At 43.6% G+C, this 14,237-nt stretch overlaps 2 protein-coding genes across 3 annotated transcripts in view; one reads left to right on the top strand and one right to left on the bottom strand.

Moving 5' to 3' along the window:
- Positions 1–1,462: 1,462 nt before the first annotated feature.
- On the top strand, positions 1,463–8,738 carry NTAN1 (N-terminal asparagine amidase). 2 transcript variants are annotated; one of them, XM_064461856.1, is made up of 10 exons: positions 1,465–1,664; positions 2,725–2,827; positions 2,916–2,981; positions 3,587–3,695; positions 4,704–4,777; positions 6,089–6,142; positions 6,934–6,987; positions 7,511–7,608; positions 8,134–8,247; positions 8,427–8,738. In XM_064461856.1, the coding sequence occupies exons 1-10, from the start codon at positions 1,584–1,586 to the stop codon at positions 8,604–8,606; spliced, it is 933 nt and encodes a 310-aa protein (XP_064317926.1). In that variant the 5' UTR covers positions 1,465–1,583; the 3' UTR covers positions 8,607–8,738. The 2 variants fall into 2 exon arrangements, with proteins under 2 accessions (XP_064317927.1, XP_064317926.1); XM_064461857.1 differs by lacking the exon at positions 2,916–2,981 and having other exon boundaries at positions 1,463–1,664.
- A 235-nt stretch (positions 8,739–8,973) lies between these two features.
- PDXDC1 (pyridoxal dependent decarboxylase domain containing 1) overlaps positions 8,974–14,237 on the bottom strand; it is a 31,794-nt gene continuing 26,530 nt past the window's right edge. Inside the window, exons 20-23 of the mRNA XM_064461853.1 lie at positions 13,292–13,384; positions 13,097–13,193; positions 11,688–11,792; positions 8,974–10,893 (exon numbers count right to left, since the gene is read on the bottom strand). Coding sequence (XP_064317923.1) covers positions 10,631–10,893; positions 11,688–11,792; positions 13,097–13,193; positions 13,292–13,384 — 558 coding nt within the window. The 3' untranslated portion in view covers positions 8,974–10,630. The remainder of the gene's footprint in view (positions 10,894–11,687; positions 11,793–13,096; positions 13,194–13,291; positions 13,385–14,237) is intronic.

The raw sequence follows: 14,237 nt of genomic DNA, 5'->3' as shown, positions 1-14,237 counted from the left end.
AGAGTTTCTCTGCATAGGTTTCTTGTCTTTTCATGATTGCTGGCTTTTAGATTTGAGTAAAAACATAAACAGTGGCGGGGGGGGGGGGGGGGGGGAAGTGTTATTTGTGTAACATTCAGTTTGAAAATTTTATGCATTTGGCACTAAACTCTAATTGCCCTTTAGAATCTGAACTTGGAGGCTGTCAAGACAGCATTTTTGTTCAGAGGCAATAAAGGTTGATGCAAAGAGTGCAATTCTTACACCTTTAAAAAACCACATCTCTGTAATTAAGGATCTCTCTTGCTGTCATCTAGCTCTCAAAGTTAGGATGTTTGTTCTGACTGACTGCAAAAATGAGTTTTGGGGATGATACTGCAAAATGCATCAATTGATCTGTTCATCATTGGATAAATTGAGACTTCTTTTGTGTTTTTAATTTTAGTCCTCTTTCCTGTCAGATGGAAATCTATTGTTTATTACTAAAGACTGAAATAATTGCATTCTCTCCCGGTGTGGAAGAGCCCTCCTCACATCAACAGCAAGGAAAACATCCTCTGACAGCTGCCTTTTGTTTTGGGTTTTTTTTTTGTGTTCTTTTGCTGTTACACCTTTAGCAGCATAGTCAGTCACTTCTTAGAAAATGAGGCTGTTTAAAACTTTCCAAGTTGTAGTACCAGGTACATGATTCTGGAACTTCCACATCTCATTAAAAGCAAAAAAAAATGTGACACAAAGTATAACATTAAAAATGTGCAGACATTTAACTGTCTATATACTGTTAACCATGCAACTTCATACTAAAGGGACTGAAAACAAAAATCCAAACAGGAACTCTGCAGAGTTTCTGTAATCTCTTCTGTGATAGACCTGGTTTGCTAAGTGGAATTGCAGACAGGTGAGCTGGCAGGTGCTGGCATTTTGCTATAGAGACTGTTTGTGTAAATCCTAATAGTGTTGAGAGGAATGCTGAAAATTGAAGGAAGTTCCACAAAGATACAGCAAAGGCAAAATTATCTGCCTGAAAGATGGATTGGAAAGGTAGAGCTAGGGTACTGAGGCATTTTTCTGTCTGTTGGTTGTCACCAGTCCCTGGTACGCAGCTGTCCTCAGTTTAATTCTGCTGCTGCCCTCATTGTATCTTTGTACTGTTCACGTGCTGACAGCTGGCAGAAAAATCCCTGGTCTTTGAGAAAAAACTGTCGGCTTTGGGATTCTGTGAAAACTTAGGGTTTTTTTTGTAAATTAGGGACTTTATCATTGCTGCTTCCAAAACGATTTCTTGGCATATCTAACGGATAATCTCGCCGTGGCAGGAGGAGGGGAATTATGCACCATTAAAGTGTTAAAATTGTTACGCGGACTGTCTTCTGTCACGCACAGCCTCCGACCGCGCTTCAGGCTGCGGGCCCGGGCCCCGGCCCCTGCCCAGGCCCCACCCCGGGCCCCGGCCCCGCCCGGCCCCCCCCGCCCGCAGGCCCCGCCTCGGCTGAGCCCTCCCCGCCTCCGCCACGGTTCCCAGCGCCCGCCCTCGGGAGGAATCGCGGAGCCGCAGCCTCCTGCCCCGGGCCTGGGCCTGGGCCTGGGCCTGGGCGCTCCCCGAGATGCCGCTGCTGATTAACGGTGAGCGGATCGACCTGGCCCGGCCCGCGGGGGACATGATCCGCGCCTACCCGCACCTCGAGGTGAGGAGGCGGCGGCGGCGCGAAGGGGCCTGGGAGAGCCCGTCCGGGCCCGCCCTGCCCGGAGGGACGGCGGGGCGGAGGTGCCCGGGGAAAACCCGCCTCCTCGGCCGGGCGGGACGGCTGGCGGCCCCGGGCGGAGGCGGCGCGGCGGGGCGCTGCCCGTTCTCCGCGCTGTGACAACGAACAGACACGGGCTGGCTGAAAACCAGTAAAATCGATGTCTCTGAGTGGGCTGGCGGTCAGTGCCCTGGGGCGGGGGCGGCGGGCGGCCGGCCGCTGCCCTCCCATCGCCTGGGCCGCGCCCGGCTGCCCCTGTCCGGGCGAAACCAACAGAAACTGGCGATAAAAGCCAAAATAGTAACTCTGAGGGAGGTATTAACCTCACTTTCGGTATGTAAGTGTAATCCTAACGGCAGACTGTGAGCTGGGAACTGCTGAGCAGAGCTGTTCGGGAAGATGTTTTTCATCAGAATCTGCCTCTTTATGGAAATGGAGGTTTTGCAGAAAAGCAGTGCTAATTTGATACAACTCTGAAGTGTTTTTGAGCCCCAGGATGGCAATTCACTGCCTACCCGGCAGGGCTGTGAGAGAGCGCTGCAGTAGTCAGAGCCCAGGAATCTGGGTTGTCCGTGCACTAAGCAGGCGGATAAATAGTGATATTTTGGCAAGTACTGAATAAGTGTGCTGGATTGTGGCAGTAGAAGACCGAAACTTCTAAATTTCAGAAGTTTCCGGCCCCCATTAAACTTCCAAGATCAGCTCTGGTATTATCTAATGTAATCTTGGTCAAGTCATGTTGCTTTTTGCTGTACCTCCCTTTTATCATCTGTAAAGCAGGGAAAAGGGGTTTGTGTGTTTATGGAATGATGGGATTTAACAGTTAACTAGATCAGTGGCAGGAAAGCAAAAAATTCTCAAAATTCAGAATGCTCCATAGTACAAAATACGTATGTTTCTCTTTGACCTGGCTCCCTTTGCTTTTCAGAGGTGATGTTTCTATCAAGTAATGGATACACCTGAGAATTCAGCCACTGTAGTCTCTGTTATCATTTATCTTTAGGAAAAGGCAAAACTTCTGAGAAGTCAGCCTGCTCAAATTGTGGAACCCAAAGGTCTTCTGTATGTCCAGCAGAGAGAATTTGCAGTGACTACCCCTAAAGATGGTATGTAGGAACATAAACATTTTTTTCTTCTACTGCAGCAGTGATTGTGAGTACAGAGTTCTTACAATGTTTCACTCCTTTAAAATAGGTTCTGTTTCCATTCTTGGATCAGATGATGCAACTACCTGCCACATAGTTGTGCTCCGACACACAGGTATCTTTAAAGGATGTTAAAACCTGTAACTCTGAAGTAATGAATTAGTATTGGTTTATGCTGCAGTAATAAAATAAACTAGAATTACATTTATATAAACTTGAATCTCAAAAAGTCACGTGATGTAGTAACCGAATTACTTGTTCCAAGAGTCAGCGTGTTTAGTGTCAGGGTTCCATATTGTGGTTGCTCAGTGAGCAGGCCCTACACTTGGTCTGCTCTCGTGGCCAGTGGGTAGTGGAAGCTGCAGAGCGTGGATGTGTTTGGAGTTTGGGCCTGCGGGGTTTGGTAGTAACAGAGGTAGAATTTGTGGAAGGAGCCTCGCTGCGTGCCTGGATTTCTGACATGAGAGTTGCTGCCTGGTCCTGGTTAAGAGGGCTCTTGTACCCTTCACATGAGTTCTGTTGGTGGTATAATGGAGCATGCAAAGCGGTGGATGCCTCAGTCAGTCAGCTTGTATCTTTTGCCGGAGACTGCTGTCCTAAGAGGAAGTGCTGGATGTAGCTCCAATGCTACTATAGCAGTGTAAACTGTTGCTGATTTTAGTTCTGGTTGTGTGACAGCCTCCAACAATGTTGTTAACTCTCTCCTCGTGTCTTCCTCAGGCAGTGGAGCTACCTGCTTGACACACTGTGATGGATCAGACACAGAAGCTGAGGTGTCACTCATAATGAGTTCAGTAAAATCTTTCTCTAACACCACAGGATGTGGAAGGTCAGTTCAGCTCTTTTATTTCTCTTGTACTATTTTTCACAGAGGCTATTACAGTTTGTAAGGTGGGGAATTTTTATGTGATTATGTGGGGTTCAGGCAAGGTAATTGTGCAGGAAATATCTCTTGATCAGGAACCACATGTAAAGTGAAAATGATCTCCTTGATGATGATTATGAGGGCATTTTTAGCAGTGGTTTAAAGCATGGTTATGTTCTGAATTGTGTCTCTGTAAAATGCCATTGTGAGATTTTGTGTTGACTGTTTCCCAGCTAACTTTGGTTTCAGATGTGTGAAATTTTCCAAACAACTGTTTTTGGTTTTATGTTCTATTTTTCCTTCCAGACTGATGGTCTTGTAAATTCTTCTGGGATCTGAGAATCCATCTGGGATTTTTCTAAGTCTCACATTTTAAAAAAAAAAGAGGGGGGGACACGACACGGACAGGGCAGTGGGGAAAAACCCTCTGTAATGGAATTCAGCAAACAATGTTCTTGCTGGATGTGGGGGTTTTACCCCTGTAGTTTGACAAGAACAAAAACTTAGAAGAAACAGTCTCTAAAAACCCATGATTTGTAAGGACTTGTCTTTACATAGACACTTCTCAGAGAAGAACCCTGCTGTGTGGCCCACAATAGCTGTGAGGAGGTGTTGGGAGCAAAAATCCTCATGTTTAATTAACCCTTTCTTGGGACCTGAAAGGTGGTTACTAAGGTCCGTCTGAACCAGAGGTGCTGACCATTGGAGGTGCCGCTGGCTTAGACAGAAGAGCATGCGTGTAATGCCTCCTAGAGTTTTTTATTTGTGCCATTTCCTGGATGATCCCCCAAGTGTTCGGAAAGGGATTACCATAACTTGCTATGTAATATAAACCAACTTGGCGCATGCGGCTGTAACAAGTGAGCCTTCTCTAATGATTGCTTTGGAGTCTGGGCTGGGGATTATTTTGTAAAGCTGTTCACTTTGGGATGTCTTTTTAACTGCTGTTTCCTGTTATTCCATCTCTGTTAGGCTGGAAGTGCACCTAGTTGGAGGTTTCAATGATGATAGGCAGTTATCACAAAAACTTACTAATCAGCTTCTTAGTAAGTTCACGTTTTTTCCACTCTCATGTCCAAAAAATAGTTCTGACTGACTGGATTTGGGTAAAGCTTGTAATCTGAGCCCCATCATTTCAGGGAAACAAACCTGGATTTGTTCTGAAGGGTATTTTCTCTACCTGAGAACTTGGTGTGGAGAAGGGTTGGACTTGTGAGGCTCTTCTCTGGCCGGTGGGTGGGGTGGAGGGTCTAGACTTGTAATTTCTTCCTGTCTTATATTCTGGCATGTAGAATTGGAGTGCAGTTCAGCTGAGTCCTGGCTCTGCTGCCAATATGCTATGTGTGGTCTTGGTCAAGTGTTGTCACTGCCTAAATCTATTAATGTGGGCGACTTCGTTAGTTACTGTTCATCTCCTACCTTACTATGATGAGGTAAAATTTAATTATTGTTTGGAATTCTCTGATGAAAGATGTTACATCTGTTTATAAAATCTATAGTCCAGAGAAGTGATGGCGGTGCTTCACAGACCAATTTGAAACATAAAGTACCTGGTTACCTGTAAGAGCTCTGGTTTGTGCTGGGCACTTCAGGAGTGTGGAGAGGCCTCAGCCCCACAGAATGGGAAAGGAGCAGGGATGGACACAGATGTCAGGACGGGAGGGAGGTGGCCCGGGGGGATAAACAAAAAGGAAGAGGGAACCAGCAGAGGTTTGGGGATGTACGCTCGTGGCCATGACACCAAGTGATTCCTGTTAGCTGTGTTATGTGTCATATGAGGGTTCTGTACAGAATGAAGTACTTTAGTTAATTTATTTTTTTCAACCTTGTGATTTTCGTGCATCAAGTTACAATTTGAAACGATAACATTGTATTGCTATTAGAGCTTCAAAAAAAAAGAGAATTGTGTTTTTCTGGTGTGTGGGATGGTGAAAACCATAATTAAAGTACAGCTAATGAAAGATGGGGTTTGCTCATTATATATGTAACACTTTAGGAAAATGCATTTAAATATAAGCTGTTAAACGTATAGTGATCTAAAGCAGAGCTGATGCCAGAGGGAAACCAGCATCAGTAAATGGAATAAGAGGCACAGCACTTTTTTGGTGTGTTTTGCTATTATGAGTGGCTGCTCTGTGTAAGTTACTGTTCTGTTTGGTAGCTTTAGGTTTATAAAAGTTAGTTTGAAGCAAATCTGCAAAACGCTCTTTGCTCTGTTGCCTTATCTAGGAGCAGTGGGTTAGGTATCCCTGCCCACCTGTGCTGCAGTGCGCAGCACTGGTAATGCCCCCTCGCCTATATACAGCACCTGCTTTGCCACCAGTCAGTCTAATACATTGCTGCTATCGTTGCTGTAGGAGCATTCGATCTCCAGCCAGATGATGTTCACTTAGTGACTTTCTGCGTAACAGGTAAGAAAATGTTTCCTGGGTTTTTGAAGTGTCTTTAACCACTGAAATCAAAGTGCAGGGGTCTTTTCACACATGGCTTTTTTTATTAGTCCTGTAAGAAAGAACAGCATGAGTCCTCCATAACAATTTGTGATTTTTAGTTTTATTGCTGGTAGCATGTGTAGTGATGTCAAGCAGACAATGCGGTAAGGATTGTCTCCTTACCCAGAGCTGCTGAAATGCAGCTGATAGCAGAGTCCCCCACAATCATGAGCAGGTGATTTCACCACTTTTTTCCTCTGGAAAGGTCTGGGGGTGTCTGAAGAGGCAACTGGGCAAGGTGCTGCCAGACCTTTGACCTGCCTCCTTCAGGGCCTGAATGAATTCATAAACCCACTCAGTTCATAGGGTGTGATGACGCATAAACGAAGAAGTAATTTGCTTTTCTTTGTATCGTGTTCAGGTTGTATTTCTGTCCTCTTTGCGTTTCAGCGCTGTTGGTGCGGCACAGCTATAAAGCTTGACACTGTGGTAGCTTTGCATTGTGGGTTTTTTTCCTGTAAGTTGCTCCTGCAGAAAGTGAAGTGACAGTTGGCTGGAGCTGGCCCTCCTGGTGGGAGACAGAGTCCTGCTCCAGGCCCCAAGCCTGCGGTGATTGACCTCTACCTTCTCCGGATTTCTTTTAGGCTTTTTTGGGTATTTTTCTGTCTTTATGCAACACCAGATCTGTTCTTCTGTGATCACACACAACTAAATGAATTCTGCTCAGAAGAATATCCAAAGCCTTTTTGCCCTTTTTTTTTTCCTTACAGAACTAAATGACAGAGAAGAAAAGGATATTCACTTCCCAGTCATTTATGGAATTGGTGAGTTAAATTAGAATTCAGTTCCTTTTTGTAACTGGATTGCTTTTCAGATTCCAGTAGTAAGAGGGCGGCTTTTAAGGACAAGCTAAAGCCCGTCCCAAAAGTTAAGTGCTGCTGTAGGAGGTTTAGGTAGAAACAGAAGTTTTCTTCTGGTACCACAGTTAGGTAGATGCACACAGGGAAGCGACTGCACACAAGTGCAAGCAGATCTTTTTTTTTCATTTACCTGTGCTTGTGATTTTGCCAATGTCAAGCTACTGTTCTAGCCCCTGGGGTTGGAATTCAGCCTTCTCTTCATTGTTCATTCTGTTTTTTCTAATCAGTTGAAGTAGCTCTGCAAATGTTGTTCTGGGATATTGAAATGCTGCCAACGAAAAATAAGTAGAAATATGCCACCATGGGCTCTGTGGTACTGAGAAACAGGAATAGTGTTTGATGGGTTCTAACTTCTTGCAACGTATGGTCATTTTAAACAAGTGCTTTGTCAGAATTGTTTCTGTATTTAAACTCTCTTTCCTACCAGCTGTGAATGTGAAAACAGGAGAGATTTTCCCTGCAACCTTCCCAGAGAAAGGGCCAGATGAGGCCTTGCGGTCAGCCCATGTTTTAACAGGAGCAACAGTGAGTAAAAATAACGGGAAGACAGGGTATTTGTGCTGGAAGGGGAGACCTGTTAGCAGCAATGACATGCCAAATGGTTGAAGAAAAACTACATTGGTAGTGTTCTCTCAGAAAAAAAACAACTGAGAAAGATGGACGAGGAGAGGCAAAGAGTAGCAGTGGAGACCAAATGACATCTGAGCTTTGAGGGGCCAGGGTAAGCCTTGGGGTGGAGGTTGGGCTCGTTCACATGATACTATGACTACCCTGTGGCTTTCAATGGCATAACTTATCTGAAGAGGCTGGGGTCATAGGCATAATCCCCGCACTGTCTTTCAGTTCTGGGTTTGTTGTTACAGTTTAATGTCTTGTTTGTCAGAATGACTGGTTAATGTCAATGCAGCGGGAACAAAGTGGGGCTGAGCTGGCGCACAGTGTGTCCAAGACAGCAGCTGCAGCTTATGGCCTTGCGGATGAAGTGAATGTGCGCTCTCTTTGGTCAGTGTAAGCACTGCCTGAGGCTTAAGGCTTCCTGTGTTGTTACAGCTGACTAACATTTATGATGCAAAGATGGAGCAACTGCATATTGGGCCGTATTTCTGGAGGCCTTTCCCACATGTGGATTTCTGGTTGGAACAAGATGATAAACAGATTTTACAGGTACCTGAAACTGACTTTCCCCCGGCCCCCTTCCAGTTGAGTAAAGAAGGGGTATGGCTTATCAAAACTCTTCCTAGTGGACTGCTGGGGAAGGGGAGAATAATCTTATTAAAGGCAGAATAATTGAGACCTCTGTATGCTGAATGTCAAGCAGCTGTTCCTAACATCTTGTTTTTCAGAATCTTTCTACATCGCCCCTGGCTGAGCCACCCCACTTTGTTTCCCACATAAGATCTACACTAACATTTTTAAAAGAACATCCCTTTCCATCTCGCTCCCTGTTTCCTGACAGCAAACCTCGCATCTACAAAAAAAATGAAGAAGGCTTGTGGGAACAGGTTTGTTCTGACAAGATCTAACCTGGAACCAAACCCCACAGCTGCTTTAGGGAAGTATAGTCCTGCAAGAAGAGCCGTTTGTTGCAAAAAGTGCATTGCTGGTCACATATGCTGTTGTTCCTCTGCTTTTCAAAATAAAATATTTTGACAGAAGCAACTTGCTTTTTCTGCATTACTCACAGCAAAATCGGTGCTTCTTTGTTTATGTTCTGTTGCTCCAGCACAGTATTTGATTGGCACAGATGGAGAGGTAGCAGTGGTGAGAGACTGAGAAAGGAAGTCACCAGTGGTGTGTACTTCCAAAGATTATCTTCTACGCAAAGTGAAATAAAATTGCACACACTTGGAGCTTATTGAAATGTAGGGAAGCATCCTTCAACAGCAACAGTTCAAGAGTAATAATTTGAAGACTCTTTATTGAAACATTCAGATAGTATCTAAAGAATGAAGCTCAGTCCAACAGAACTACTGATTTTACACTTCCAAATATAAAAACATTAAAAATTAACTGTTGTGGTGATAACTTTATCCCCAACAAATTACTCTTATTAACATACTTCATTGCACCAAAGAAACCATTAAAAGGAAGACTAGGCAACTTAATCAGTTTTGCACTTTAGAAAAATTGCACTCTGATTTACATAAATTACCCCATCAGCAAAATTAACCTCGTTCATGGCACCCCAGCCCCCCAGGATCTAGAAGCTGAAAGTCAAATCAGGTGACAGTACAACTCAAAACCCCCACATTTTTCAGATTATCAAAGTCAGTCCTGCTACCGCCATTCTGGTGTTACTGTATACTTTTGCAGGGGAGGGGGAAAAAACCCCAAAACCAACCACCAACAGTACTTAGATCCAGTTTTATAGCAATGGGCTGGTTTTCCTCAAAAGCTGATACCTCAGGGAAAGCAAGCTTTTCCAACAATCTCCTGTCCACAAGAGGCTCTGAAAATTTGCAGCAACATGATTAAGATAATTTGGGGAAGAGGGAAGACCTTTCCGCCTTAGCTTTTGATTTATCCAAAGCTTTGCTTGTGCATTAAGTAGTCCTAGACACTATGAAGTTGTGCTGTAGTGTAAATAATGTATATAATTTCTGAATCTGTACAATTCCTACCATAGGTAAGTTACTGTTACTCAAAAAATAAGTGTTGAAACCATCACAAATGTATTGTTTTTTCAAGCTTTACTACAACTATCTTTAAAAATACACAACAGAAGAAACTCCAGTTACACTACATAAACGTGTTCAATAGTATTTGGTTTATAAATGGCGTGCAAAGGAAAATAATGGTTTGTTGGTGATTCTTTCCAGTGGCAGAAGCAAGAAGCTGTTTCAGCATGCAGAGGCACTATTATTTCCTTCTAAAAGGCTTAAAAATCCTTAACTTAGTCCCCACTGCACCCGGGGTCCTGGCTGCACAGGTCAAGTCATACAAGAGCAGGAAAAAATGGTTGATGGCAAAGTTGGATTCAGTGGCTGCTACACACAGAGGCATCGTCCCCGTGCTGGCTGTACCACAGCTCTTGGGCAGCATTCTTTGGGAGGGTAAAACCAGAAGCAATGCAGAGTTAGTGGGACTGCAGTAGATGTTTTGCAGGAGAGGCTAAACTGAATTTTAAATATTAAAAAGGTGAACAATTGGCAGGTGATTATTTTAAGTGTATTAACAAAAAATAAGATCGTTTTACAATTAATCTCGGGTATGGCTGATTGGTTAGCAACTACTGTCATGCTTCGATTCCTACAGTGAGGATAACTACCAATTGCTTTTACAAATGTTTATGAGCAGTTAAGAAATTTCACTAGTGCTTTGGTGACACAGACGTGTAGAGGATTAAAGCAACTGTAACAAGTGTACGGTAAGACAGATCTCTGGCCCGTGGGGGGAATTTATATTTGTGCAAAATCCCAGTTAATAAGTTACAGTAATTATTACTGTACTGGTGTGTGGCACTGTTCACATTTTAAATGCGTCATTAATACCCTGCCTCCCAGGGCACAGGCTTCCTCTGCAAAGTCTGAAATCCACACTCTGGATTTTATCTTTGACTTCCTTGTTCCTCTACCTTCGTGCAGTCATGTGGCAGTTTGTCACTTTGAATGTCCTCAGTGTCTGTCTGTGTTGCCTGTGCCACCTCCTTCTGCTCCTCTGTTTTTGCTGTCTCCAGAGGTCCTTGCTCTTGGCCTGGGGATGAAGCTGGGGGTCTCTGATCCATCTTCTCCAGGTCGTCACAGTGGCTGACTGAACTGGTCTCACTGAAGGCGTCAGAACTTCTTAGAGACCGTTTAAAAATTTTCTGACCTGCAAAGTGTTTGAAGAATAGAGTGCCAATGAAGGCAGCGAATACAAGATGTAGTACACACCAGTTAAGTTTCTTTGAAAGTCTCTGAATTTTACAGCTGCCATGAAACAGGTTTTATTTGGGTTCTAACTTGTGCCCGAAACACAGACGTACTTGCTTGTGGTGACAGGCACATACACAAGGCAGTAGCACCTGCTGGTTTATCGTATGTACCCAGAGACTGTTAGAGGGTTCAGCTGAAAACCAAGCTGTCCACATGCAGAGTGCAGCCATTCTAGGGTAAAAACTTGCACTGAAAAAGCGCAGGCTGGAAGCCAACCAACTCAAAAGGCAAGTTAAAACTATGGTTTTCCTGCCAGTCAAATCATCATTAATTACTAACTACACAGAAAATGCCACAGACTTAATAAATCTTCAACTCAGAATGACTTTGTCCACAAAATATTAGGCAGCAACAGGAATACAGTTGCTTGAATACATGATTACACCTTATTTATGCTTTTATTTCAAATAAAACTTTTCACTTGTTTACCTGCTGATTTCTGAAACTCGGTAACCACAAAGACTCCATACTTGATAGGTATTTGTTAGTTAATGGGATAACAACTTCCTGTAGTCCCCAGAAGAATTCTTAGGGAGAATACAGATGGGGCTCATATTCTGTGCCATGTTTAAATGAAGGTTTTAAGACCTTCCAGATATTATGAAAGATGGAAAATCATGTGGGTCTTCCTGTGTCACACAATTCAGCTGGCAGATATTTTAGAAATTAAACTAAGACATAGAAACTTACCAGGAAGTCTTTGCTTTGCAAGGCTGGAAGTAGGAGTTGGTGGTGGTGTAGTGCCTGTTCCTTGGGCTTTGGACACATACGTAGATTCTGTGGATTCTAGAGAGCCTGCAGGTTAAAAAAAAAGTACCAGGTTGAATATAGCAAAAACGAGACAAGGCTTCTGTTCATCTGTATTTAAAAGGTATGTAGCAATTTTATTTTTACTGCACGTTTCTGAAGCTGCATCCGCTAGGTTGGGATGAAACTGCCACCTGCTGGTAATCCATTGCTGTGTACCTGGGACATGAGTGCTGAGACTCAGAAAGGTGACAGAAGTTTCCCGTCGCACTCACCTCACAACACTGCAACACCCGATGTTCTCTTTCCCCTTCCCCACCGGGCACTTGCCATGTTCCCAGCTGCAAGCTGCGGAGCAGCGCACTTGGGAGGGGCACCTGGCTGTGAGGGGGGTGAGCGCTACCGAGGAAACCTTGCTGTTCTCTGCCGTAACAGCCTTCCAGTTGGTGCATCAAGAATCAGAAAGAAAGATCCCCAATACAACAGAAAGCCTACCTCACTGTTTACAGTGACACACAGACATCTGGGCTATTGTTCTAGGTCTGATGGACACTTTGCTGAGTTCAGGAATATTCTTAAGACTCTGCAACAACTTTTACAGTGAAAATTTATAGTTTCAGAAAGTATCATGTTAGTACCTCAGTCATAACGATGGTAAAAGCTATAGATGGTTCTTTTCACATCACCAGACATGAATTACATGAGTAAAATAATAGTCTTTTACATTGTAATATTCCATTCATCGCTGTCTCCCACAAAGCCAAGTTCACATTAGCCTGCAGCTAGTTTTAGCCTGTCCTTGTCAGGCACCGTGCTATTTAGCAGGCAAACCAGTACTTTATCGATGTGGTGATAGCCAGATGATCTCTCAAACCAGGATTTCAGACAGACACACCAAGTTCCAGTAGCACGGCAGAACATCCGAGCGCCGCTTTGCAAGTGCGCTCCAGAGGATACAAGTGCATCTACATGGGGAAGCAACGTTCTAAGGCCTGAGCTACTCTGCTAGCTCATATATATATTTATAAACGCAGCGTAAATGCCAAACTTTTTGCAGCATATGTAGCCAAAAGTCACAGACATGAGTCCTCTATTAATAAATGCTGATGTCTAATATAGTTTTTTTTAATGTGACTCAAAGTGCAAGAACAAATTGTAAACTGTAAAAGTAAGGTAGGAGATAGTCTTATTGGGTGTTTCAGAAATAGCGAAGAGCATTTCCCCCCCGCTCCTGGGGGTGGATGGTGTTACTCACGATCAAGTCAGCACAAGAAAGTGCATTGCAAGTTATACTAAAATTGGAAACAGTTCAGATGACAGCATAACATGGCTGCAGATGCACTGAGTCCTACCTGCTGTTAAATTAAATGTTCTTCCTTTTGGTGAGGCTTGGAATGGAGAAAACCAGTTCAGCACAGAGCCTACTACAGGTATCTGTCGTAGCAGTCCCTGCAAAGCACACAATCAGACACTGGCTGGTGAGCAAGCTACCTATGCTGTGACAAGTTATTTCAAGTTACCTAGATAAATAATTTTTATAGCCTTACCTCTTCCAAAAGTCGTTCTTCGTTTGCTTTCTGAAGCTGAAGTTGTGCTTCCTGTATCCCTTTTCTAACAACTTCAGTCATGTTTTCCAACAGCTAAAAAAACCCAGAAATTACACTGTTATATATATTATTTGGACTTGAAATAGTCTTTTTAGTTCAAGGTTTTGAGGATTTAAACATCGTAGTCCAATATTTTTCTACTTTAAGACAGCATTTGACAAGCACTATTTCGTTATGACGGTAAATTAAAGAATGTACAGGCTGACTGCAGGATTTTAAGAGAGACACCCAGGGGACAGAATGCCATTTGAAACAGGAATGGTACATATTTTTCAGAGATGAGCCTGTGACCCAAATGCTTCAGAGATCTGCTTAGCACATAACTGTTCATCAGATGCTGAATCTGACAGGGAAGAATTTTTAGGTTTATAGAGTAGATGTTGGTTTCTCTAAGTGCTAAGGACTTAAACCTGCCTCACAGTAAATCTAACCAGATACATGCCAGTCTAGCTACAGGTTCAGCTTTGTTTTTCAAATTTAGCACACGACTACCAATCTGATTCCCATGGCATTCTACACCAGCATCAGTGAGGTTTTACACTGCAAAGGACAAGCAACTTATGGGAGAGCTGCAAAGGCGATAAAAGAACAAACCCAAGAGATCAAAAAACAAAGTCACAATTTTGTCATGTGCAAGACAGATTCCAATTTCCATGACTTAATACGGGTGTTAATATTGCACAAGGCCTAGATCACAGGCACTTCCTCCAAAATACCAAAACTTTGGGCTACCGTCAGTTAATAAAAACAAAGGAAAAAGAAGCTGCTGCTCCTTTTCCCTCAGGGAGAGGCAAGCCAGGAATTGGCTGCCACAGCAAGCTCAACACCTCAGTGCACTGACTACAGAAGCAAGTGAAATGGGGTTGCATTTCGAGTACAAGGAAGA

This window comes from Phalacrocorax carbo, chromosome 10 (assembly GCF_963921805.1).
Source record: "Phalacrocorax carbo chromosome 10, bPhaCar2.1, whole genome shotgun sequence".
NCBI classification, from domain to species: Eukaryota; Metazoa; Chordata; class Aves; order Suliformes; family Phalacrocoracidae; genus Phalacrocorax; species Phalacrocorax carbo.
The sequence above is the reverse complement of the archived record's forward strand: the minus strand, read 5'-3'. Positions and strand labels throughout refer to the sequence as shown.

What these genes read in the sequence shown, in the direction of transcription:
- NTAN1 (XM_064461856.1), top strand. Translation starts at nt 1,584, where the DNA reads ATGCCGCTGCTGATTAACGGTGAGCGGATCGACCTGGCCCGGCCCGCG. An exon ending in GCGCCTACCCGCACCTCGAG is followed by an intron (nt 1,665 to 2,724) that starts GTGAGGAGGCGG and finishes ATTTATCTTTAG; the next exon opens with GAAAAGGCAAAACTTCTGAG. An exon ending in ATGATAAACAGATTTTACAG is followed by an intron (nt 8,248 to 8,426) that starts GTACCTGAAACT and finishes CTTGTTTTTCAG; the next exon opens with AATCTTTCTACATCGCCCCT.